The following is a 27,898-nucleotide window of genomic DNA, read 5'->3' as shown; positions in this document are numbered from 1 at the left end:
TAATTTTTAGAGCTGTGAGCCGCGTAATGTCGGTGGCGTAATTTCTGCTGCATTCGGTTTTATATAAAAGTCCAGTTTGTGCCACACGGCAACTCATAATGAGTCAACTTATTTTACTAGGTAGATATTTGTGGTTTAGAATAAAGAGTAATTTATTATATTGTATTATAATTTTCAAAATACTTAATAAATAAATTTATCTTTGTAGTTTTTTCTTTTATTTTTGAGAAAGCACAACATGACAACACATAACAATACAAGCTTTAACCCATAAGTGCTACACTGGGTCAGGCGATACTCATACCACAGTAAAATTCAAATCGTACCTAAGTACTTGTCCACGTCCAGTATGGCTTACTTACTGGGGTCTACACCTCTCTTAATACGATTCAGTTTAGGCTCTAAACTGAACTGCATCGCTATTCGTACCACGACGTAACTTTTGCGATTCAGTTCAAGCACGGTTCAGCGACAGCGATACAGACATTTTCATTCACTCACTTCAAGCGGTTTTCGTACCATGACGCTTAACTTGAGTGGGAATTGAATCGCTTCAGTGTCAAATTTTGCGATTCAGTATAAGTTACTCATTCAATTCTTTTGGAACTTTAAGTGTTTTACATGGGAATATTTTTAAAATTTCAAGAACTAAAACTTTTATTCAAGTTTTATATTTTTTCATAGGTACTATCACGACATGTGCTTCTTAACTCCTCATTGATAAAACTAACTTTTCAGTGAGAAAAGAGACTCGTGGATTAGTGACAGCGTAAACATTTTATTTGTAATCAACACAACGGTTGCTAAGAACACGCAATGACATAGAGTTATGGTTTTCCAAAATAATTCCAAAATATTTCGTTTGGATCGTTTATGAAAGATCATGGTAGGCCCCCTGGTCTCTTCAGTAGTGCACTATTAAAACTGGTTTAGTTGGTTTGGAGAGTACTTCTGGCATACATGTAAAGTTACAAAGTTAATAAACTGACCTACTAACATTTTAATTGTTTATAAACTATTAGTATAAAACTACTTATTTTTTCACAGATTTCTGTCAAGGAATTCCATTTAATTATACTGTTTATTTGTAATTCCAGAGATTACCAGCTGTGGTGGCATTTACCCATTGGAAAATATTTGTGTTGTATCTTAGATACAGGCAAGTTAGTGCCAGTATTACATAATATTTTCGAGTCAAATGTGTATAGCAGTAAAGCCATAACAAGCCAGGGCATAGGCCGAGTTTAATTTTTTTTGTGAAAATTTCATTTTTAATACAAGCTGTTTTGCTAACTTTACTTTCTACTTTACTTGCATTGTCACCCTCACCCAAACTACATTTGCGTACCAAATTTCAAGTCGATGCCATTAACCGTAGAAGAGTTCTGTTCCTGCGGAGACGATCCTGGCCGGACTACCAGGATGTCACTACCAGATTATTGCATTGTCACGCAATTTACATAAGTATGCCAAATTTCAAGTCAATCCGACGTACTGGGTGTTGGTCGAATTTAACTTGCAAGATTTGATTACAGACAGACAGACAACGGGACAGGTGAAAAATTCCATGTTTAATACAAGCTTTTAATTGCTAACTATACTTTTAGTTGACTACTTGTACCTATTGTTACTCAAACTACATTTGCATACCAAATTTTAGCCGATGCCATTAACCGTTGAAGAGTTCCGTCCTCTGGAGACGATCCTGGCCGGACAACCAGGATGTAACTACCAGATTATTGTATTGTCACGCAATTTACATAAGTATACCAAATTTCAAGTCAATCTGACCACTGGAAGTTGGTCGAGTTTAACTTGCAAGATTTGATTACAGACAGACGGACAACGGGACAGGTGAAACTAAATTAAAGCTTGTAATATAGCCCATATCACTCCAAACTATATCACACCTATAGTAGTATACTGTTTTTGAAATCAGATGACTAATTAATTTGAGTGGTTAACCAACATACAAACTTACAAAATCATAAGTTTTATCTCATTATCTTATCTCATTTTTTTCATAGAGATTTTCATAGAGATTCCTGAATGTTATACTTTAAGATCGATTATGTACACCTATGTTCCACAAATAAACATATTCTATTCCATTCTATTCATAGTTTTTCTCTGTATCAACTTATATATAAATAATAAATTGGAAGTCAACAACCAGTGACCCCTGTAATTTCTTTGCAAAATAAAAAAAACATCTACTTACGATGTAAATTCACAGATGGTATTGCTGATGGCTTGATCCGATCTATTGATATTTTGTCATTGGGATCAAAATGATGGTCACACAGTCTTTTCGACTTATATATTTTAATTTGGTCAGTTTCCTGAAGTTTGTCCCCAACCACTGACATCCAAGCATTAAAAAGGTCAGGTTTCCTTGTCGGGTGAGGAAACCGATGTAGTGGTACACAAAATGTACTGAAACAATATAAATAAATGTTATTTTGCCATGTGTACATTACAATATGTTTTTAATCATCATTCAATATTTTACAAGGGTGATATCTAAATTTCAACATTTTGTGTAATAAAAAAATTAATTAAAGCTTTTTTTACAGGATTAAGTTAACTACAGAATTTGGTACTCTTTTGGATATCAAGTCTTTTTGTCAGTGAGAAGTCAGCCCAGCGAAGAATAATAATAATTATTATTATTTATAATGCACAGCAGCTAATAACTGATGAGTGCATATCATTGTTCACTTGTAAAATTGTCTTCAAAGTACTTATCAAATCTGTTTTAAAAAAACAGTGAAGGTGCCAGTGGCGGATTTTGCAGTCTTGGCTACCCTAGCTCCAAGCCATGTATTTAGTATCAGCTGCCCCTTTCTCAGCTATATTATTATAATATTATTATTAGGTATTATCATTTTATCATCATATTGACTTTTATGTCTCAATTTTGCCGCCTCTAATAACTGGCCGCCCTAGGCTCGGGCCTACTGGGCCTTACAGCAAATCCGCCAGTGCACAAAGGTGCACTGATCACTTCCTTGGGCAAACTATTCGACTATTTCATGGTTGCCAGAAATGGCGCCTGGGATATGGGGTCGAAGAATGTTTCACATTTACGTTTTTATCACTAACTGTTCGTGGTTCGCCGGATAAAATATACTACCCAAAAGAAAGTTAGAGGGCCACGAGAATTTCATAGGTAAAACGAAAATACTAATAAATACAATTATTTACACACATTCTTGTCTGAAAAAAAGTTTTATTTATACAACACAACACAATGCAAATACTTTCGTTCAGTTAAATGTATTCAGATAAAAACGCGAAGTTTTTTTTGATTTCGTTTTGTCGAAAAACACTCGTGGCCCTTTTATTATTTAAGCTAGTATACACAAATCTATCGCTCCGGGAACCTATTTCACATATGATGGAAGAATTACTGGAAAAAACTTACCCAAAAGTCACAGCCGAAAACACAATATCTTTTCGGAAAATGACTCATGTTATTATCAAATAAGAAACTTACTACGCAATAAGAAAATAACTTAAAGTCACGAAAACTAACAAGAAACAAAACAAAACAACAAAACAAACACAACAAGAAACTACGGTAACGAATAACAAATTAACAATAACTTATAATAACAGATTATAATTTCGAAAAGAGAGCGCATAAACATTCAAACGATAGGCGTTAGAGTTTACAATGCGGCAATGGCGGCCCCTTTGACAAGTCAACCAAGATGGCGCCATTTAGTTCTTGACCACTGGTCTGAGGTCGCTGTAGTGCACGAAAAGTAATGACAAATTAAGTGTGCCCCTCTAAGGTTATGTCTCAAACTCAATTTGCTTGCCAAATTGAGTTTAGACTATAACAGATATACAATACAATTAAAATCTTGGATAGTAGTCACTGCAGGGCTACTACGAAACTCGAAAATTGAAGTTCGTATCGTACCGTTCCTCTCGCTCTCGTATGAATATATATAAGTGTCAGAGGGACCGCACGACACGAACTTCGAGTTTCGGGTTTCGTAGTACCCTGCTGGACCGCAAGGCGCAAGCAGAATGTGCAGTGCAGCAACAAAAGAAATCAGTGATCACTATCAGTATCAGTCCAACAACAAACTTGTCATGTCATGTGAACAGCACCTTTACATTGCCTTTATATTAGGCAAGTTCGCTTCGCAAATACATTTTACGCAAAGATATTATACGTCAAAAGAAAAGTCAAAATGTCAAGTTCATCAACAAGAGTTCAAGTTCAATCACCAGAGTACTTTTTTTAACCTGAGTTACAACAGATACAACAAGTTAGACTACTTAAATTTTACAAATATTCTAATGTCATGAATTAAAATAAAAGTTCACCATGGAGGATATAAGGAACGTGCGCTTGGCTCCTCTGAAAGATTCTAACTACCTTAAGCCGTTTAGGTTTCTGTACACTCAAAATGGTACACCTAAGTCCTGGGATTTACTAGGAGTTCACGATAGCGTTGGTATAATAATATACAACATAACACGGAAGGTCTTAGTACTAGTGAAACAGTTCCGACCAGGTAAGTACCTGTCTACAAGAAATGTGTTCCCTAAAATTGTACATTATATTAGTCTAGGATTAGTAACTAACCTAATAAGGCGATTAAACTTTATTTGCGAATTATAAGATAAGGCATTCGAATTAGGGATCAACAACCTGTTATCTGTTTCGTGTTTTATGTTATGTGCAATACAGAGTTGTACCTACTTACTTACACTAGCCTGCAACTCTGCGAAGAATTTGTTATATCCATCCCATGGGAACTATGCAATTTTCCGAGATAAAACTACTGTAGGTATGTCCTGCCCGTAGTTTTAAACTATCTCCAAACCAAATTTCATCTAAATTGGTTCAGAGCTTCAAGCGTGAAGAAGCAACAGACAGACAAATTTACTTATACATTTATGCTATTATTAATTAGTAAAATAGTAAGTATTCTTAAGTAAGTAAATCTTTATTTGCTAGAATATGTTTAAGATCAATATATTCAGTAATAAGTTTAAATTTAAATTACAGTCACAGTATTCAGCCGACAGCTTGACATGCAAATTTTTTAGTATCAATCGTGCGTAAATAAATTATATTAAATCAGTATAAAATATCCATGTCATTGTTGGATTCAAATAACAAAATTAATAAAATAAATAAAGCTTTTGAATTTAACAATGTCAATTAAAAAATAAAATAAAATAAACTCAGTAGCAGTTAACAATCTTTACATCTATTATACCTAAATGATAAGCATTAAGAACCTTACTCTTGCTAAAACTAAGGCCCACATTACGTTATACTATGTTTTTTACAAGCTTTTATTATCCTTAAGAATACATTGTCTATACTCTTATGTGAACTCTTAACTAACTAGCAATATTTATTTAATTACACCATATATCCTGAATATTTTTACTTCAGATACAAAAACCTTCTTTTTTCTAGCTGTGTACTATAGTAGTGTTCACCCAGACAATAGAAAGGATACTATAGACACTGACAAATATCCAGGGTCCCTGGGCACAACACTAGAACTGTGTGCAGGGATTGTAGACAAAAACAAGTCTTTATTGGAAATAGCAAGAGAAGAAGCATTAGAGGAGTGTGGATATGATATACCAGCTGACAAAATGGAAGAGATTGCAACCTGCAGGTCCGGAGTAGGTGAACAATCAGCCTTATTCACAGTGTTCTTTTGTGAAGTAACAGATGATATGAAGACTGGAGCTGGTAAGATTAAACATTAGGTAGGGCAAGGACTTATGGTAGCATGCTATGGTTCTAGAAGCCATGAAGTTGCTATTTACATGGGCGTACCCAGGGGGGGGGCAAAGAGGGGCAGCTGCCCTCCCTGGATTTTGTTTACCTCCCTTCTAACTATCTACTGTTGTCGATAATTATGTTTATTTATTTGACTAGGTGCTTATAAATTTTGAAACATGCCGAGCTAAACTCGATTTAAGACGTGAGTTATCTGGGTCAATATATTTAGTATAGGTGCTTATAAAATTTGATTTGAAGAACCTGGGTACGCCCATTGCTATTTATAAAAAATATTTTTAGTAAGTAGTGCTAAATTTATTTAGGTAACTTTAATTTAGTCATACAGTATTAAATGTTTCATACATAATTTAATTATTCAATCATCACAATGAATGTTCTTTATTTTTTTAATACACTATGTATCTAACAAACTAACTAATTCATCAATGCCTTTGAAAAACATAACAGAAGTAATGATGCTATCAATATCTTCATCTTCCTTTAGCTAGATTTATTAGAGGTATTGGCCTCTGAAGTTTTTGGTTCGATTTTGAACAGCCTTTTAACCATATGCCTTGAAATGAGGCATTAATTCTTAATATTATAAATATTATAGACCTATCGTACGCCTATTATAGGCGCAGAAAAATTGCTATTTTTTTCCTCCCTCCCGCGATTGAATCATTGTGTTTTTCCTTTCATCTGCTGATTTGTTTTTCAGGAGGCGGAATTGAAAATGAGCTTATAGAGATAGTGGAAAAGACCATACCAGAAATGGAAGAAATGATGAACTCTCCTGGGCCGCTGGCCAGTCCTCCCGGTTTCCTCTACGCTATTATGTGGTTTTTGCACCACAAAGCTGGCAAGTATAAAAACTGACCAAGTAAACCCTCACTACATGTGCAGTGTAATAAATGTGCAGTCCTTAGAAATTATGCAAGAGAAGCTGTCAGCAACATTTGAATATGTAACAATTTTTGTCAGTGTAAATAGTCAAAATCTCAAATTGTTCTACTGATTTATCATGATCTTAAGCTACTATTTCACTGGCAGTTTCTAATATGAGGTGGTTTAATTTTACTTTGTAAGTACATGAGGTATAAATGGAAGTGCTCGATGATTCATCGTTATTGTACAGTAAGAAAATATTGTAATTAAATGTTATAGTTAAATAACACTATTTTTATTTCTGTAGCAACCTGAAATTTGTTTCATTAGCCGTGTCCTGCTAAGAAACCACACGCACGACGTCATTCACTATCGTCATCAAAGGAAGGTGATTGAATGGACTGCTTACTCTTACTGCCTAAATAAACTATGTCTATACTTATACTAAAAAAGAACAAGCTAAACGCTAAACCATTCCAGATTAAGATACTGTTTTTTTTCCATTTTATCGATAAATCTCCGAAATAAATAAATGTACAAGAACTGCTCTATTAAAGGTATTAGTACAGATATAATTATACGTACATATTTATACATAGATAGGTACACGGGATTCATATGTACCGCAAGTAATTACTTTTTAGTTATTTATTATTCATAAATTACTTCCGCCGATAGACTAGATAGTATCTATGTATAGACAGAAATAGTACAAGTAAAAAGGTACCATAAATGTTTGGACATATTAATTAGTAATTTGTGGTTTGGACACTTGTTGAATAAATAAATAATTAAATATGATGGTTAAAAGATAGCTGTTATTTTAGACATGTTTATATGTAAAACCTTTGAGTATAGTTGAATACTCAGTCTAAAACCATTGTGTTTAAAATGTATTTAAGTTTTTTGTGAACCCATTGTTTCGATCAGGTTGGCAATGCACGGTGTATTCACTTTGTGAGAAGAAGCCTTTATAATAACCATAGACAGGTTTTTTTTTAAGTTTTGAGTTGACAGGAACCAATCCAACTGTCAAAGTGTCAATCAAAAATGACATCACTTTCAGTCACTTTTTTCGAATTTGATCGCGAAATTGTGCGATTACTCGGGTTTTTCTTCTTCAGTCTCAGTCAGTCAATTTAGTTTCAATAGTACTCTGGAAATACGTATCAACGATTAGCAATCACCGGTCGCGTAAAAATTTACTGTATTTCATACAGTAAGCTTGTGAACAACCAAAATCTGTTTTAAGTTTATAATGGAAGACATCAAGGATGTTCGTTTAACTCCTCTTCCGGACTCTCCGTACGTAAAACCTTTGCGGTTTATTTACACGCAGAATGGTAAAGAGAAGAACTGGGACCTCTTAGCGGTCCATGATAGTGTGGCCATCATCATTTTTAATGTCACCAGAAGAGTATTAGTGCTAGTGAAACAGTTCCGTCCAGGTAAGAATCTACAGAGATTTGGTGTGTATTTTGAACTAATGTCTAACATTGATTTTGTTTGTCTATTCATATGAAAACAGTATTTTAAATTATTCTAAGTATTTCGTTAAAATGTATCTACTAGGTTATTTTGAGCGTGAAATTTCGGAAAGGCGTGAAATATACTCTAAATTATCATTTTAGTTACACTCCATGATCATTAGTTCTGGCAGCCTTATCTTATAGTTTTCCCTGATAAAACAATCACTTATTTTTTTTAGTAATACACTTTTATTTGCTTTTTCTCTTTTTATTATTCAAACAGCCAGGATAAAACTGGTTCACGGTTCTTCATGATTCCCTGTTAAGTGCTAAATAAAATAACAACCACTGTATTACTTGCATAATAATAATAATGTAGTCTTCTGTCTAAAATCACTCTTAATTTTATGTTATTTTGGTAGAACAATTTTAAATACAGTAAAAACTTTTAATTTCAGCAATGTATTACAACAATGTCCATCCTGATGATCGTGAAGAAAATACCATAGACACAAAAAAATATCCAGCCTCTCTGGGCATAGCTCTGGAAGTGTGCGCTGGGATCATGGACAAGAACAAAGAGGTGGAGGAAATAGCTAAGGAGGAAGTGTTAGAGGAGTGTGGATATGATGTACCTTTGGAGAAAATAGAAAAAGTTATATCCTACAGGTATATACTTGTTTTAGTAGTATAACTACGTTCATCCCGTGACTTTGTTTATCAAATCCATCAGTAGGATACTATAACAGGATAATAAAAAAATACTTTTGACTGACTTTTGAAAATTCCTTTATTTTCAATGCCATCCTTAACCCATCGAGTCACTCTTTGGGGCCCATTCTGCATATTCATATTACAAAAAAAACAACATATTTTTAGCATGCGCTGCACCTTCAAAATTTCCTCAGTCGCCCCCCTAAAATTTGTTCAAATTTGTTTTTTGTGTGTTTGAATGTAATCAAATTAAAGTAATAATTAAATGATGTGCAGGTCAGGCATTGGTGTGCAAGCAGCACTACAAACACTGTTCTTCTGTGAAGTAACAGATGACATGAAAACTGAGCGTGGTAAGCGGAACTTTAGACCTTAGATTAAAGTTAATAATCATGGTCAAAGGTATGCTTACACTTGACTACCTTGTTGCTGTCACTTTGTGTTTGAACTTTTATTGTCAGAAGGCATATAGTGACAAGGTACTAAAATTTAAAGATATCTTTGACCTTCACCATACAAAGCCATGTAGAAAGTTGAAATATTAACTAAACTTGGAATATAGGCTGGACTAAGACTCGTTTTTTTTTTTGTAAAACCCCCTTTTTAAGAACTTTTATTTATTTTTATTACTGATGCTTTGACTGCCTTAAATCGTATTTATGTTCTGGTTATTGTATTTACTGTTGCACTGTATTTGTTTATTTACTATTAACATTGATTGAAATGTAAAATTATATCCCCACTAGTTTTAAAATCTCAAAATCAACAGTCTTATAATATAAAGTCAACTTTACTAAGGGCCTATATGTATGCAATTCAGACACTTTTGTGTAAGCTTAATTTTCAGCGCCATATGCATACATGGTTTTTTAATGTTTAGTATAATTTACATCTTGATTTGAGACACACTTATTTTACAGTATTGACAATGAAAATATATTCTCTGAATATTAACAGGTGGTGGCGTAGAGGATGAGATAATAGAGGTAGTGGAGAAAACTATCCCGGAGATTGAAGAGATGATGAAATCTAAAGGACCACTGCCCAGCCCACCGAGCTTCCTCTTTGCTATGCTGTGGTTCCTGCATAACAAGGCCGATAAATACAAGAAGTAGGTGAACTAATTATGGTTATAGAGTGTAATTCTCAGTGTAAAGGGATCTCTGTGGACCTTATAAGAAGGTTCAAGGGTTAAAAGTGCATTCAAAACAGCTGTAGCCTTAGATCTTATGGTATGATTTTAGACCTATATCATCACTATTTTTAAAAAAGCTCGTACTTACCTCATAACATAAGCTTTTTTTTTTAAGATAACATCTGCAATCGGTATAATAAACCATAAGCAAATCTGTTATACTTATAACATAACCTAAACAATCTGGTAAATTTGAAAACCCCCGAAATTGTCATTTTAAGGAGCGGCGATACTGCTGCCTCAAAAACGGTGACTGTACGGAATCGCAGTGAAGCATCGTATGGGCGCCGTTTTTTTTTCATGCTTTCCACACCGCTGCTTAAAATACGCAAACGGTGTGGCCGCTCCTTTAAATTTCAATATATCAAAAACGGTTGAACCGATTTTTATCAAACATAGCTAAGAACGACCGCAAAGAAACTCGCTTTCAAATAATAAAAAAACCGCATCGAAATCGGTTCATCCGTTTGTGAGCTACGATAACATAGACATTGGCGTCAAACATATATATAACAACCCTCTTTTGCGGAGGGGTTTAAAAGTAGAAGACAATTTTGACTGAACTTTATGAGCATTATTATTTCAAAGGTCTATTTTGTTGACGTATTGATTTGAGATACGAGATATTTTTCAAAGTAGTAACGATATCTGTTATTGTTTTGAAATGTAAATGTGATACAGATTTCTTCAAATTATTCTGAAATATTTCAGCAGAGGATTAGTCTTTCACGCGGTTCACTGAACACCAATTACAATTAATATATGGAAACCGTTACCGTGACCTGCTAATTGTACGGTCAAGGTCAAAGATATGTTTACACTTTACCAACTTTACAGATCTGTTGAATAATGTTGTTCCATCGTATTTTCTCGGATGAGTTCGTAATTATCTTGTTGTCTCAATCAGCTACAGTTAACTTGTTGAGAAAGCAAAATAAATACGTACTTATCCGAGAAAATACGATGGAAAAACATTATTTTCATCACACTTGCTCGTAAACAGTGTCGTAACATGCAGGCTACCTTGGTTGCAACCCCCCAAATAAAACCCTCGACCTTAATGTGCTTGACATGAAACCCGTGGTCGGTAAATGAGTCAGTGCCCTGATGCTGCTGCGCCGTGCGCGTGCGCGCGCTCCTGCTGCAGGACTACATGGACCACATGCACACGCACGTTGCGGCGCATGTTGCGGGAGGGGGAGGGGGAGGGCGACGCTGCCAAGAGCACAGCCTAAGGTATCGCCAATATTTGGAAGAATTATATTTTTTATTTTACAAATATACAATTTTACTTGCAAATGTGATGAAAAACATTGTATGTCGCACGGGCGGTACTAGAATTACGAACAACGACTCATTAAAGCCCTCAGTCTTCGACTTCGGGCTTCTAATAGAGTCTCGTTCGTAATTCCTTATTTACCGCCCTTAAGACACAATGTACTATTAATTTCACTACATACTGTACTGCCTTGTCACTGTCACGTGTTTGTTGTATAAAATTATCAGTAGGCATAAGGTGACAATGTAGTAGTGTAAATATTATCTTTGACCTTGACTGTACTTGTAGTAATATGAATTTTGGGGATTTTCAGTTTTTTTGCCAAAAATACCATCTCAAGAGACTGGTCAGTTTATAGATAACAAAATATTTGTCTTGATTTTTTTTAATGTGAAACTATTTTTATTTAACGGGGAACGCGTTAACGACTTGCACGATAATACTACTTTATCGTGTTTTTCTATTAACCAGCAATTTGCAGTATCTACTGTGCAACAAGGAGGACAACTGTTGTCAACCACAATTGAAAAATAGTGAATAACATTTACAGATATTTAGTCAAACTAACCGATCCTGCTGAAATATTCAGGATTAATTTTAAGAGACCTCGTATTATAAAGGCACACATGGAAAACATTGCTAGTTGCCTAGCTAAATTGAAGAGATATCTGAAGGGTATTGATATGAAAGAGTTGGTTATCACGTATATCGCTATTGCAGTCCCTTTTCACTGAAAAAAATTCGTTGCTTGTCACCATAATTAATTAGTAAAAAGACCATCTGTTATATCATGATTTATATTAAATAATTCCCGCGTATTGTAGCCATGACAAATATACCTATTTCTTGAATCATAGTTAAATCTAGATCGCAAATAAACCAGTAAATGATAAGATATAGTATCTTATCTATTATGTTACTGTGTAAGTTATATTAAAGCAATCATTGCGTAATTTTGCTCTAAAGTAAACTATATACTTACAGCCTTATTCATAAAAGTTAGAGCCTCCTTGATGGCTCCTTGAAGACCCGATGCTAAAAAACATGATTCATAAACGTCTGTTAGCGCTAATCAGTCGATCAAGGCTCTGCTAAAGTTAGAGGACCGTAGACCCTCCTTTATCTCCCTGCTAAGTCACAAAATGGCCGCCACAAGTATGAACAGCTGACTTTGACAAGATCTAAAACCATACCGAAGATATTTATAGTAGGGTTACGCAAAGATTAAAAAAAAAAACAGAAAAATTTATTTTCAGGAATTTGTATTTAAAAATCCTCTAAATTAGCAACAATAAATTAACAATAAATATGAAAAAAAATTAGGATGATTAACATAATTATGGCTTTTTGCACAACATAAACATGCGGATTGGAAATGGCGGAAAAACAAACATCTCGCTTTTTATTTTTTTTCCTGCTAATTTGCTGTCACTGCTGTCATTTTTTTTTTTAATTATCGATTAGGCCATTTTTTGTCTTTGATTTGTCAAGGTGGCCAACATAACGCGTCTAATCCGTCTATCAGCAGCTCAACAACTAGCAGACTGCTAGCAAGCGTTTATGAATCATACTTCTTGACAACCGTCTAACAAGCTTAATCAGTCTGCTAAGTAACAGACTGATCAAACCTCAATTAAGGATTTTTTATGAATAAGGCTGTTACAGCCTTATTCATAAAAAGTTAGAGCCTCCTTGAAGGCTCCTTGAAGGCCCGATGCTAAAAAACATGATTCATAAACGTCTGTTAGCGCTAATCAGTCGATCAAGGCTCTGCTAAAGTTAAGGACCGTAGACCCTCCTTTATCTCTCTGCTAAGTCACAAATGGCCGCCACAAGTTTGAACAGCTGACTTTGACTAGAGCAAAAAACATAGGTACCGAAGATATTTATAGTGAAGGCAGGGCTACGCAGATAAAAAAAAACAGGAAAATTATTTTCAGGAATTTGTATTTAAAAATCCTCTAAATTAGCAACAATAAATTAACAATAAATATGAAAAAAAAATAAGGATGATTAACATAATTATGGCTTTTTGCACAACATAAACATGCGGATCGAAATGGCGGGAAAACAAACATCTCGCTTTTTATGTTTTTTCCTGTAATTTGCTGTCACTGCTGTCAATTTTTTTTTTAAATTATCGATTAGGCCATTTTTTGTCTTTGATTTGTCAAGGTGGCCAACATAACGCGTCTAATCCGTCTATCAGCAGCTCAACAACTAGCAGACTGCTAGCAAGCGTTTGAATCATACTTCTTGACAACCGTCTAACAAGCTTAATCAGTCTGCTAAGTAACAGGCCGATCAAACCTCAAATAAGGTTTTTTTATGAATAAGGCTGTTAGACTTTGCACTTCGTTTGTTACGATATTTTATTGTAGTCGCAAAATTGTTTTACTTTTTGATGAGAAACTTTGGAGAATTCATTTGTCAGTTTTTTTATGTACATTTTATGAAATGTTGAATGTTTATTTAAGAAAATCAACTGTATGGTCACCAATACTCATATCCAATCGTTTTTACAATGTGTTAAGAAAGTACTTACCCAAAAAGTATTTATCAAAGCAGAAAAAAGGGTCAACCGTTAGGCGAACATGGCAGTCAACCTCTACCATCCCCTTTTTTTCCTGCTTTGATGTCGCTTTTTTATTTCCGTATATCTTTACAGGAATAGTAACTGATTTCCTTTGCAAAAATGTTTTTCTTCGTCTTTTTTTTTTTTTTTTACTTAGGTACTAAATCGACCTGACGCTGGCTCAAGCTATAGACATAGCCAATTAAAAAAAAACCTCAAGGCGACCTTGCGACCCATTTTTAATTATTGCGAACCTTATTAATTTTCATAGGACGTACAGAAAATATTTTTGAACGCATCAAGTGTGCGAATAAAAATACTAGAACGGTTCCTTGAAGAAGTATTTATTTTGTTATTAAGTAGTCATGAAAACATTAAACATTTTAAGTAATTTCACAGAATGAACTTTAAACTTTAGACCAGTAGTAACAAAAAGGATCCAAATCACTGTCATGTCATTCTTTAACTTCGCTTTTGTTGCTACTGTAACAAGATTCAAAATTGAAAATTGAATTGTTTGCGGGTTGGGTTCTTTTTGTCAAACTTATGTCCATATTGACCCTTGCAGAGTCCTCAATCAATTTAACCCTTGCTAAGGCCCCATTTATTAGAGCATACTACCACAGAATCAAAAGCAGCTATCGAATACATACCTGGCAAAGGATATTTTTAAAGCTAGTAGTATTTCAAATAATTACAATGAATACTAGAACTTAATGCTAAAACAATAAGGTTGAATTTCCAAATCAATGCATGTGGTCGCTAAATCGCCTCTACCTTATTAAGGGTTAAATTCAATCTATTTTGTTCCATATTGTAAAGGTCAATCTGTGTAGATTTGTGGTCGATACACGCACTCTGATAAAAGGTTAACTGACATGTTTGAGTGCGGCATTAGTGGCCTAATTTCTTAATTTGTTGTGCCGTAGGACGTTTGATCACTTCTGCGATGAGTGTAAAGTTGTCGGCGATCCTTCGTGGCTTATTCGGATGAAGTAAGCCGGTTTATATCTGTACAGTACATGCAATCGGCTAGCACGAGATGCTACGACACACTTTGTCGCTCATTGTCAATGGCGAACAAACAGTGGTGCGGAAGTGGGGGTCGCCCCGGGCCTCCAAATATCCAAAAGTTCTGCCAAGCGAGAAGCGAAAGAAAGTGTGCCACTGCTGTTTCTACTTGACACATCGAATAAGTCAGTACTGATTACTTACTTATAGTCTAATAAGGGAAATTAAATTATTGTAAAAGTTATTTCAAATTGACCCTATTTTATACGTAAACAGTAGTAATTTATGTAATCAAAAGAAACTTTTTGAAAAAAAAAGGATAATTATAAATGTACTTTCTTTATTAATACATGTAGTTTCATAAAACAAATATGTCATCATACTTCCACCATTCATTTTGTTTGGTAATTTGATAATGCAGGGATATTAATATTTTAATAGTTATTTTGATTAGAACCACATGCATGCATGCATACATGCAAGTAAACTGTTTTAAGTATGTAAGTTTTAGATAAGAGACCGCAGATTTCATATTTTCTGGTGATATTTTTGCTCATATAATTATCAAAAACTAGCTTTTGCCTGCTGCGAAGAATTCGTTTATCGCTAACCCGCGGGAACTATGCTATTTTTCAGGAAAAAAACTATCATATTTCCGTACCTGGAACTTAACTTTCTCCATACCAAATTGCATCTAAATCAGTTAACTTTATTGCACGATTGAATAACAAACATACAAATATATATCGTCAAAATTTTCACATTTATTATATTAGTAACATAGGATTTATGAAATTAGTTAGGTATTCGAGTTTTTAGCAACAATATTGGCTCGTTTTGACGCTATCTTTTACTCAAGCAGGCATTTTATATGTACCACAGATTCTAAATAAAATATAATTTGCATACTGGCTATGGTTGAATGTATTTTATTGCATATTTTAAATGTTTTTCTTTTGTTTATGTTATGTCTTAATTAAGGTATTGTAATTAAATGGAATGCATAATTTAAATCTGTGATTGTTATGCCTTTTACGTACTACATAAATATAAAATGTGATATGAACTGATTGTTTGTTTTCGCTTTCAATCTGTGGTGGAAAGTGTTAGTTACACCATTTATAACTCAAGAACGCCTGAACCAATTTTTATGATTTTTGTGTTTTTGTATTTGTCTTCGTCAGGAATAGGATAATAAGTATTAAAAACATTGTAAAATTGTCGAAAAAATAAAATAAAAGAAATTTCATTTTCCTATACAATGTTCATGGGTTTCGTAACTGTCAGTTATAGACCACATCCCCACACACTTACAATTACTTAGTTATTTTATTTGCCTAGAAAAATATTAACTTAAAATAATTTGATATGGCAAAACAACGTTGGTTGATGGTTTGGAAATGCAATTGGACCCGCTAGATGGTGCTGTTGTTGGTATGTTATCATAATTTTAATGTAGTGTTTTTCGGGCAGGACGACGTCTGCCAGGTCCGCTGGTATTTAATAAAATAAATCCGGACAACTCACGCCTTAAATCGAGTTTAGCTGGACATGTTTCAGGGTAATTCTTAGCCCTTCTTTTAGTTTCCTTAGTTCGTAGACGTACTCTTTTTTATATTTGCCATAAATTGTATGTACATAAGCGTGATGTAGATATAAATGTCTCAATACAATTTTACCAATATGGTGTAGCAAACAGGCAAAAATTACACATGCGATACGTATTTCTTCTTTTTTCTAACAGCCGGTCGCGCTGCTCCAAGAAGAGCTGCAAATTACCCCGAAACTTGAACTAAACTCGATTTAAGACGTTTTTTATATTATTATAGTATTTCATAAAATTGGAGTAGTCTCACGGACATGATAGTTTCGCGTTGGAAATAAAACTCGTGTGCGGTGTTAAACCTTTTATGTAAAGTTGGCAAATATAATTAAATTATGTTATCCTAGCTTAGTGTATCCTTGTCAGGTCTTCCACTATCTTGACTAAGTCGTCTACCGTCGCGTCGCGCATCATACCGCCCCCGTCGTCAATCTACACACACACAAGTAGTCATATAATATATACAAAACCACCTCAAGATTGATAACAAGCGAAAAATACCAATCAATATCAATGATAACTAGTTCAAGGCCTGTTTCGCTACTTGCCGAGTAACTTAAGTGACGGATATCAGTGATGCCGTCTCTGTTTCATGCGCCAGCCATCAGGTGCCAAGGAAAGTTGAGTTTGCAAAATTAGAGGACCGCATTTTGTGAATAGCTTTGAACTCAGAAAACCTTGCAAATTATGATACTGAAAGTTGCCATAGCAGATCCCGTCGTCCATTTTTTAGGGTTCCGGAGCCAAAATGGCAAAAACGGAACCCTTATAGTTTCGCCATGTTTGTCTGTCTGTCCGTCCGTCCGCGGCTTTGCTCACTTTGCTCAGGGACTATCAATGTTAGAAAGCTGTAATTTTGCACGGATATATATGTAAACTATGCCGACAAAATGGTACAATAAAAACTAAAAAGAATTTTTTTAAGGGTACCTCCCATAGACGTAAAGTGGGGGTGATTTTTTTTCTCATCCAACCCTATAGTGTAGAGTATCGTTGGATAGGTCTTTTAAAACCATTAGGGGTTTGCTAAGACGATTTTTCGATTCATTGATTTTTTTGCGAAATATTCAACTTGTGCAAATTTTAATTAAAATCGATCGTCCCCCCCCCCCCTCTAAAATCTAAACCGGTGTGGAAAAATTTGAAAAAATTCAGGATTATATCTATATCTATAGATCTAAGTTTGCTTGAAAATTATTAGTAGTTTTACTCTTAAATAGCAGCCTAAGGTACAAAATATACCTAAACTTGGAAGATTCCGTATAAAATACGAAATCCTCAGAAAAATATTACTTATCGGAACCCTATATTGGGCGTATCCGACACGCTCTTGGCCGGTTTTTTATACCCCAAAAGGACTGAAAAAAAAAAACGCTTTTGGAACATTTTAATAACTAATTTCGTGATAATATCCAATCATAATTTGCAAGCTTTTCCGAGTTCAAAACTATTCACAGAATGCGGTCCTCTAATTTTGTATACTCAACTCCCTCCAGAACCCGCTCTAAAAGACGTCATTACTTTTATCTGACACTTACAGGTAGTCGTAGTTTAGAGGGTGTTACAAAATCACATCACAACTCGACCTGTATATGTGCCACTCCAGGGTAGAAGCGGGTGGGCCCAGTGCGGTTGGAACCTTCACACATACCATTGAATTACTCAGTCTCAGACAGTCCGAGTTCTCAGTCGGCCTATTTTGGAAGATACTTGCGTAAATTTCTTATTAGTTTTCCAACACATGTTACAGTATACTTGTGCAAGTCTAAACTCGCGCAAATAAATCGCTACGTCTGTCGCTATTCTCATGTTCTGCTTCTACCCAAATCAAGTCATAGAGGTAGAGTAGATACGTAAGCTATAGACATCCTGTCAACATGTGTTAAAGCTAACAACATTTGACTCTAGAAGCGAGATAGGGCGGTATCAGACTAGATTTTTATTTGCACGTATAAGCTCATTTTGGGAAGCGCGTGTACAGGTGCGGTTCCGTTCTCTTCGAGCGTTGAACACACAGGAATACGCTCACTCGCGCGTTTGGTTTAACCTAGCGCGCGTGTAAGTGCCTATACCAAAAACGATCAGAAAAAACGCTAGCCTGTAACCGCCCTTATGGCTATTACATGAGGATAATTATCAGTTCCCTATGCCCTAAAAAAATAATCGCATAGCATTAAGTAGCAGTTCGTAGTACCGACCTGTAAACCCTGCACCGTCTCCTTTTGCATCTCCCTGCTGAGATCCAGGAAGCTTTCAATGAGGTCGCCGTCGATGAACCCCTCGGCGGGCTCCGTCTTGATGTCGGTGTTGAAAGAGCGCCAGAACGAGTGCGGGATCTTGCCGACAGACTTTATCGTGTGCGTCAGACGGTCTTGCAATTGGTTGAGGAACTCGAAGAGCTCCTGCGTTATTTGGACTACTAGGCCTGTGGAAGGAATGCGAAGGTTTTTCACTGATAACTAGACCTTTCTACTTGAATAACAAATTTGAGACTTCTTATAAAGAGTAGCTATCTTTAGAAAAATGATTAATTTTCTCGACGTGTCTATATACATTACATATATTGTCAACCTCAATAAAAGAGTGCTTAAAAACACATTGCGTTCAGACGTGTGGTCGGTTTTTCAAAGCGCCTTGTAAAATCAACTAAATTGTGAATCATCATTCACAGAAAAAGTCATAGTAACTTCGTGTTGCTTGACAAGGGAATGTTGAAAATAGCCTGAATGGCTTCGAGAAAAGTATGGTAGGTACGGCCGTGCCTTTGTTTTTGTTTTGCTCGACTTGGCGGGGGCACTCCCGTGCCCCCAGATTCGTTATGAAACTCGTTGTGAAGACGCTTCAAGATGCGGCCACATGCAGTCGCTCGTCGCTCGTTTGCAGCGATAAATCTGGTCACGTGACCCTACTTTGCATGTGATTTTGAATTTCCCGCGACTCAAAAAAAAGTGGCGTCAAGTCGCCGCGTCGAGCAGCAGCGTCAAGCAAGATGGCTGCTTGCAGGAATGATCTTGGTCTTGGAAGATTGATTTCTTATTCTCATTTAGTAGCAGGCGTGATATTACGTTGACCATGTATGTGTGCGTGTGCGTGTGTGTGTGTGTGTGTGTGTGACTCACAGATGGCGCCAGTGACTGTGGCGAGCAAGACCGGCGCGGTGACGGGCGCGGCGGTGTCGGCGTGCGTCGCCACGAGCGAGCCGGCGCGCATCACGTTGACCATGTCCCCGGCGTGGAACTGTCCCGTGTAGCCCATCTGCTGCCGCTCCTCGTCCGTTGTTGCCGCGCTGCATTCAAAATTAACACTAAATTAGTGACCAAATCGTGACACTATGCGGTTAGCCGCGCCGTACAACCCTACCGTCGCTCTTCAATGTATCGCTTGAGAAAGAGACGGTGCGCTAAAACCGCGTGGTTAGTCGGTTAGTGCGTACGTGGCCTTAGGCCTCGTTTAATGAGAGAAATATCAAGCAAAACGGTCGAGGTAAGGTTTGTCTTCTTCGAAATTAGATTTTGCGGCCCACCTAGTCTACGGTCTTCATACTTTTGGCTCACCAGCGACTTGACATGGCGGGTTTAAATGAAGCTATTATATGTGAAAGAAATCGATCTGTTGTGGTAAAACAACAGTACCTGTACAGCAATATTATCCTCTTGAAGCTCACCATATAAATATTGTGAAAAAAATTGACAAAGCAATTAGAATCTAATTGTTTGGAGAATAAAGTCAAACTGCCATGGTGTAAAACAATAGAAAAACAAAAGAATTTTTACTTTGTTACATTTTCATATATTCCTGCCTACTTTAAACTTATTGTGTACATTCTATTGCACATTGGGCCGCACGAGGTTAAATCGTTGACTCATTTTAGTCTCGGAGTAAGTTGAAATTTTTGGTCTGTATAGTCAAGGACTCACCATGGAACCATTTCACAGTAAACGCCATAGTGACATCGCATTAATTAAGAAGGAAGATAGTAATGACTTTTGCTTTGAACTAGTACCATGGTGGCTCATGAATTAAAGTCCTTGACCGTACAAACATTTGAAATCCTTCTAAACCACCACATTTTAGAGGTTCTTGGGAAACAGACGTTAAATCAATGAAGTTTAATGTTTATTTTTATTTTAAAGAGTTATAGTTTTGTTGTAGCTCACTTAAGACTCAGAATAAGCTTATATTTTTGGTTGGTACTATGTAAAACGAATATTTTATTTCCGCGGAGGGCCACATTTTAGAGGTCCATGGGAAATAGGCGCGAAGTCAACGAAGTTTGAAGTTTTTTTTTTCTTTATTTCTAGAGCTGCTAGACAATTTAATTATGTACAATACACGACTTTATTAAGCAGTCATTAAGGTCGTGTAAGTATACATATTATTGTAACTTTAGCCGTATCGATCTCTTGTAGCGTCTGTACAGTGAGAATGAAACAAAAAAAACATTACTCGAATCGGCTTATAGGTATTTTATTTTTGTATTTCAAAATCATAAATGTATGGCCCAAGTTTCTACGGTGGCTCAAATATAACTCCCCACGTCTGACCCAAGTGCGAGGTAGAAATAACGAACCTGTCTTTCTGGCAGACGAACAGGTTGAAGCTGTTCTCGGCGCCGAGGAATGTGTCGTCGTCGAGTATCTCGACGGCCGTCATCCAGTTGGGGCTGTGGTCGCGCGCGATCTCCTCAAAACTACCCTCCATCTGGGGACAACGTCACGGGTTGATACTTCATCTAAAAATAACCTATACCCGACGGTGTGGTGGTAATATATTTTTTTAAATTCATTCAGTGATTGTTAAATTGCCTAAATCACAATACTCATGATGTACGTCATTAAATAAGATTGTAAATCTGTTTTAAAAAAATACACCTCGCTGAGTTTCTTGCTGGGTTCTTGTCAACAGAGGTTTTGCCGAACCAGTGGCATATTTTTTTTGACATTCAAAAATTCTTGTTAAAGCCTAAATTAAATGAAAATATTTTGACTTAGAGAGTGAGTGAAGCGTGAGTAACATATATGTCTTGGATGTTACATCTCGCGGTTTTGTACACATGCTTTGCCATACACGTCAGCACAAAATGTAGGCAATATGATGAGAATCATGTTGTTACGGCGTTAGCACTGGCATATGGGATGAAGGTGGATTTGTGGACGAATGATTTATGTAAGAGAGCGGATCGAATGACCGGATACTTCTGTGGAGTGAATAGTAGGTATGTCAGATACAGGATTGAACGAAAGTAATGTTACTTAGACATATTTGTAGGAAAATGATGGATGCATGACATTTTCATATTTGTTTGAAGTGTATTCAAATATATAATACACAGATATTTTCATTCACTCATTCAATCCATTCGTGCCAGCTCTCGTGAATTGACCTGTATGAGCGAGTGAGTTAGAGAGTGCGGGGTACGATCGGGTGAGCCTAGCTGCTTATTTTTCTATAGCTGTCAACTTTTAATTCCATATTTAATCTTAATACTCTTTGAAATTTACATCTGAAAAGGTTTGTTTCACTTGTTTCCTTCACAAGATCCCAAATGTATATCCGTTGTTTACTAATAAGTTTTACAATCTCACCTGTTTATACTGTAGAAGTGACATAGACCGCATGAGATCTCCGACTAATATGAAGTCTCCCTTCACTTTAAGATACAAGGCTACTATGTTATTAAAATGACTGCATTCAAGCCTCAATTCTTTTTCTGACGTCCATTCGAAGAGACGTACCTGGAAGAAGAAAAATCATCAATGAACAACTGAAATCCTTACTAATGTAAAGACAATAACAGCAAATAGTGAACATTTAACTTACCGTACTATTTATGCTAGCCAGCAGTTTGCTATTGAATTCTACTAGGGTGTAACAGCCACCTTTTATTTCTTTTTCCGCTACTTGAACTAGTTTGCCCTCTGACCAATGGAAGAGCAATATTCTGCCCTGGAAAAAATATAAAGTTTTAATTTTGTATTGTATTATATAACACATTAAATTAACAGATAATAAGAGATTGAGACATACCATCACTCGCCGTAGTTCATAATTGAGCCTAGTCATACAAACTTGTAATAATATTATCATTAACTAGGGTTTACCCGCGGCTTCGCACACGTAAATCATTTAGATCCAGTAACTGAATTGAATCGTGGTTTTCATTGCCGTTACATTAGAAACAATCACGTCCAATTTCATGACTAAGCCCAGCGGTTGTTGTTTCGAGATTTTATCGCTATCCTGTGGTAATATCGGAATAAAAAGTAGCCTATGTTTTATTCCAGATCAGTATCTACAAACCAAATTAGGGGGAATTAACGTATCATCACGTTAACATATCGAACTCTCTACGAGTTAAGTTTGCTATCAAAGCAAACGTTCGTTGCCAAACAAAACAATGTAACGAAGTGGAGGAAAGGAAATGGCGGTGTGTTCCCACTAGTTCCATTGACAGTACTATTATAGAACAAAATACCACAAACGGGACTTACACTTATCACGCTATTATTGCACAAGTAATATTTACCTCGACGTTTACGCAACGTTACAGTTGCCGTGGTCACGAGTAGACCACGATGAGATCTACTCGACTCACGGGAGATGAGCCTACTCGTGACCACGGCAACTGTAACGTTGCCGAAACGTCGAGGTAAATATTTACACGTTGCCATTGGATTAGACCTTACTATCAGGGAGTATCTTTTAACTACTCCAACGCCATCTACATTTGGGAAGTAGAAATATAGTAACAAAGGCCAAAAACTAGCCAAAAATTACTTAATAATATCAAATTTTTTAACCATTTTTTGTATTGATATATATTATAAAAAATCATTCATCATGGAGTAGTTTTTGTTTTAGTTTATTATATAATTTATTCTCTTTTTTTTGAGATTTTTGACATTTTATTTTTATTTTTATTGTATAACTGTTTTTAATAAATTTTTAATTATAAAGAAAAATCATTTGATATATATCGGATATATTCATGATATATATCCATTGATATATATCCTCGAACGCTTTGAGTGGAGGTGGAGGAGCTGCGTGAATACACATTTGTTGCATAGACGTAGCCATCATAGGCGAGTGAGCAAAGTAATTATTTTAAGTTCATTCAGGTGTTACCTGATGCGAATGAGGACAATTTAAGAATTTGGGACTGTGGAGGAAGTGATCCTGAGCCGTTACCTGTTTGGGCTCGGACTCCTCCGGGTTAAGTATGCTGGTGCCGACGGCGTAGTAATGGTTGGGGTCGTCCCCTAACCGGCAGGACACCAGCGACATCGCGAACTCGTTCGCCATCAGCTGGTGCGCGTGTAATACTGGAATATTAGCGAGCGGTCAGCAAGTCGACCGAGCGTTGCGAGAGTTTATAATATATCGGACGTAGCTTATTATTTTAGAATCAGGTTTTATTTATTTTTGCACAGTCTCCTGAGTCACTCTTTAAACCGTAAGTTTATAGGATTAAAATTTGCCAAACATACATTTTTGTGGTAGTTTTAAGCCCCTTTCATAATTAGTCATCTAATAAGCATGTTAGTGGGTCAATCAACTTTTTAGTTTTGTGACCCAGGAGACATCAGTGATACACTTGCTTAGAAAAATATTTGCAATGTATACTACTAGCATGCGTACCTATGGCATGATGAGCCATGAAGGATTTGCTTTAAAACTGTCACAACTCCATAACTTTTAGTGGATTTGTACACCATAAAATCATACTTTTAATAAGTGACCCAGGAGACGTTACCATGGCAACCATGATAGACACTAATATAATGTGACACAAATTTCTTCTATTAAACTGTACAACTTTTGCCCCTCGCTGACGGGCCAGAATAACAACAAGAAATAGTTGATCCACTGACATACATACCTTCGAACGTGTGCTGATCTATGATGAGCAGGTTATGCAACTCCTGGTCGGCGAGCGCAGGCGCGTGCTTGGCGGGCGGCGGCGGCGCGCCCGAGGTGGCGGCGGCTGCCGTGGACGCGGAGGGCCGCGGCGCCGCGCCCGCGCCCGCCGCCCCGCTCCCCGCACCCCACTCCAGCTTATCCACGCGCATCGTTATCACGCCGAACGTCTGACAACAAATACATTCTCATAGTAAAATATCAAGGACTTATCACGCTAAACATACGAACAGACAGTCTACAACCTACAGTCACAAAACAGATAGGTACAGAAATCATCATACAGAAAACATACATACAGACATACAGAAAACATACAAAGTGCGCTCGAGCAACGCACACACAGACAGGCTCACGGACACGATATCCGCTTGAGACACGCGTTTGTGAACTTTTTTTGTGCAACAATGGAGAATGCGAATTTATTACACTTTAAATATAATAATCGTGCATTTCACCAATGTCGAAAGCGTCGCAAGATATTTGCTGTGATATTTTTTTAATATAACAATGACATTAACATTAAAATATTTTAGCCATTATTAATTTATATTTCATTGTTCCCGTTTCATTCTCAACAATAAATCTAAACGAGTGCCACTAGCACAATAGTTTATTTTGTGCATAAGCATATTTGACAACCCTAGAGTAGGGCTATGCGGTATTGGGCTTGATGGCAATACCGGTATTATTCCGGTATTCAAATTTTGAAAACCGGTATCCCGGTATTTCGGTAATTTTTCGGTATTTTCCATATTTTCCCTTTATTTTTCTTTCTTTCTGTATAAGTCTGTTGTTTTGTTCAAATATAACCAATATATGTTGGAACCTCTTTGAGGTAATGAATACTCTCTACGTAGCTTATGACATTAAGAAGAAATATGTATGTCACTTATATTGATTTGATCTTCTGTTTGTGAGAAAGTGGAGTTAGAAGTTCTAAATTAAATTACTCTTCGGAAGATCTGTGCCCCTTTTATTTCACAGGTTATGGGCTATAAGGGCAAGCAGAACACGAAACGTATAAAATAAAATCATTTGTCGATTTTATTCTGAAGAAAATAACCGCTTATGATATAAAAAAAAACAAAAAAACAAAAAAAGCGGGTCGGTGTCAAAAAAAATTACGAAGAGGCAAGAAACTAAAGATTTGTTATTCAAATAACTGGATAATGGATTCAGGAAATACAATAAGACTTAAAAGTAACGGCAGCAATTACGTAAGTTGGAAATTTCAAATAGACATAAAGTTAAAAGCAAAATTACTTTTCAAAAATGTCGAACAGGAAAATGAAAATCCTGATGATAAATTCAGAGAAAAGGATGCAAAGGCACAGGAAATAATAATTACTCATTTAGAGGATGGTGCGATGTGTCTTATACTATGCTGCAAGACGGCATATCAAATGTATACAAAGTTGAAGGACGTTTTCGAACCTAAAACTAATATCAACACGCATTTACTACAGCAACAATTTTTTGCGACGACTTATGAAGACGAAGGTATTTGCATGTTCATATCAAAACTAGAGGAGATACGAAACAAATTAAAAGAAAATTCTGAAGATATATCAGACACAATGATGATGACTAAAATTATAATGTCTTTACCTGCGGCTTACAAACATTTTGTTACGGCATGGGAGTCAGTATCCAAAGAAAATCAAAATTTAAACGAGCTTATGTCCAGGCTTATAATAGAAGAAAACAGGATGAAAATAGACCAACCAACCCAAGCACTAGCCTCAATTTCCAAACAGTGTCAAAAATGTAAGAAGTTTGGCCATGAAACAAGATTTTGTAAATCTGATATTAAATGCCACTTCTGCGGTAAACAGGGTCACTACGCAAATGAATGCAGATATAAAATCAATAAATTTGGAAGGCAAGGAAAAGGTCGAAATGATGGTCGTGGAAGACAAAATGTAAATGGTGCCGTGAACAGTCATGGTGGAGCTAACGCTTTCATCGGAGACACAGATGAAAATGAAGTTGAGTGGTACATGGATTCTGGAGCGTCTGAACACATGTGCAGAAGCGCAGACATGTTTACAGAAATTTCAATGGGAAGCCATAATAACGTCAAGATTGGAGACGGTTCGATGCTACCGGTACAAGGAATAGGCAGTGTTAAATTAGAAGCTTACAACGGTGAGGTCTGGATAGAGACTGTGATGTCTAATGTATTGTTTGTACCGGATCTTAAGGTAAATTTGTTTTCTGTAAGCAAGGCTGTAGATAAGGATATATCTCTGTAATTGATAGTAAGTTTTGTAAAATTTTAAATCTTGATAACAATGTTTGTGCTTTGGCTAAAAGAAGCGGTAACCTTTTTAAAATGATTTTTCGCTCATGTAAGAAACCTTATTACTGCAATACCGTTTTAGATCTGCATGACTGGCATCAACGACTCGCACATCAAAATTTGGCACATGTCAAAAATGTCTTGACGGAGCACAAAATAAACTTTAAAAACGTTGAGAAATCAGTTTGTGAGGATTGTTGTGCTGGAAAACAGCATAGGGATCCATTTTTGCGTAGCGAAAAGCGGGAAACGGTTCCGTGTGCGTTAGTCCATGCGGATCTTTGCGGACCAATGGAAGTTACATCCATAGGCGGTTCGAAATATTTTTTGTTATTGAAAGATGATTTTAGCAGCTATAGGATTGTTTATTTTATCAAAAACAAATATGAGGTCAAAAAGTGCATTGAGAATTATATCGCTCTTGTGGAAAATCAGACCGGAAGAAAAGTAAAAATACTCAGAACGGACAACGGCTTAGAGTTCGTGAACAATGAGGTAAGGGAAATTTTAAATAAAAACGGTATTATTCATCAAAGAACGGTAAGTTATAGTCCTCAACAAAATAGTAGGGCTGAACGTGAAATGAGGACTTTGGTCGAGGCAGCTAGGACGATGATAAAAGCCAAGTCAATGTCAAAACGATTCTGGGCGGAAGCCGTGAACACGGCTGTTTTTGTTCTAAATAGAACAGGTACAAGTCCCGTAGATAAAAAGACGCCATATGAACTTTGGACAAATAAATCGGTTGACTTTAATGTTTTTCAAGTTTTTGGTAACCGTGTATCTTTTCATGTTCCAAAGGAAAAGCGGAAGAAGTGGGACGATAAAAACCAAATCGGCTTATTTGTCGGATATGAAGACAACGTGAAAGGATATCGAGTTTACGTACCGGAAAAGGACGCTGTAGAGGTTTCGCGAGATATAGTGTGGTTGAATAACAAATCAACAGAGGTGGTGAACAATAAACCGAGCACTTCGCGTGCTGGGGCTGATGAAGACTCTGAAGATGATGAGGTAAGCGATCAACGAGACCAACCGACAGACGTAGACCAAACTGTAGGTAATAGCGATAGCAATATGACGCAACCGAACCCTGGTGGTGATGTACAACCACAGCGCGTGTTGAGGGATCGTAGTCTGATTCGCCGACCAGAAAGATACGATAGCTG

The 27,898-nt window shown here is 36.3% G+C and overlaps 3 protein-coding genes across 3 annotated transcripts in view; 2 read left to right on the top strand and 1 right to left on the bottom strand.

The window, feature by feature from the left end:
* Positions 1-4,160: 4,160 nt before the first annotated feature.
* Positions 4,161-6,945, top strand: LOC141432890 (uridine diphosphate glucose pyrophosphatase NUDT14-like). The gene is made up of 3 exons (XM_074094710.1): positions 4,161-4,535; positions 5,453-5,737; positions 6,492-6,945. The coding sequence occupies exons 1-3, from the start codon at positions 4,346-4,348 to the stop codon at positions 6,647-6,649; spliced, it is 633 nt and encodes a 210-aa protein (XP_073950811.1). The 5' UTR covers positions 4,161-4,345; the 3' UTR covers positions 6,650-6,945.
* Positions 6,946-7,683: 738 nt separating this feature from the next.
* On the top strand, positions 7,684-15,971 carry LOC141432887 (uridine diphosphate glucose pyrophosphatase NUDT14-like). The gene is made up of 5 exons (XM_074094708.1): positions 7,684-8,106; positions 8,586-8,796; positions 9,118-9,194; positions 9,799-9,952; positions 14,820-15,971. The coding sequence occupies exons 1-5, from the start codon at positions 7,917-7,919 to the stop codon at positions 14,887-14,889; spliced, it is 702 nt and encodes a 233-aa protein (XP_073950809.1). The 5' UTR covers positions 7,684-7,916; the 3' UTR covers positions 14,890-15,971.
* An 824-nt stretch (positions 15,972-16,795) lies between these two features.
* Positions 16,796-27,898, bottom strand: part of LOC141433015 (DNA damage-binding protein 1-like) — a 29,308-nt gene continuing 18,205 nt past the window's right edge. The window contains 8 exon segments of the mRNA XM_074094853.1: positions 16,796-16,936; positions 18,703-18,929; positions 19,624-19,790; positions 21,075-21,205; positions 22,090-22,239; positions 22,325-22,450; positions 23,696-23,829; positions 24,387-24,594. Coding sequence (XP_073950954.1) covers positions 16,853-16,936; positions 18,703-18,929; positions 19,624-19,790; positions 21,075-21,205; positions 22,090-22,239; positions 22,325-22,450; positions 23,696-23,829; positions 24,387-24,594 — 1,227 coding nt within the window. The 3' untranslated portion in view covers positions 16,796-16,852.

This window comes from Choristoneura fumiferana, chromosome 11 (assembly GCF_025370935.1).
Source record: "Choristoneura fumiferana chromosome 11, NRCan_CFum_1, whole genome shotgun sequence".
NCBI lineage: Eukaryota > Metazoa > Arthropoda > Insecta > Lepidoptera > Tortricidae > Choristoneura > Choristoneura fumiferana.
Note: the sequence above shows the minus strand (reverse complement) of the source record. Positions and strands in the feature narration are given on the sequence as shown.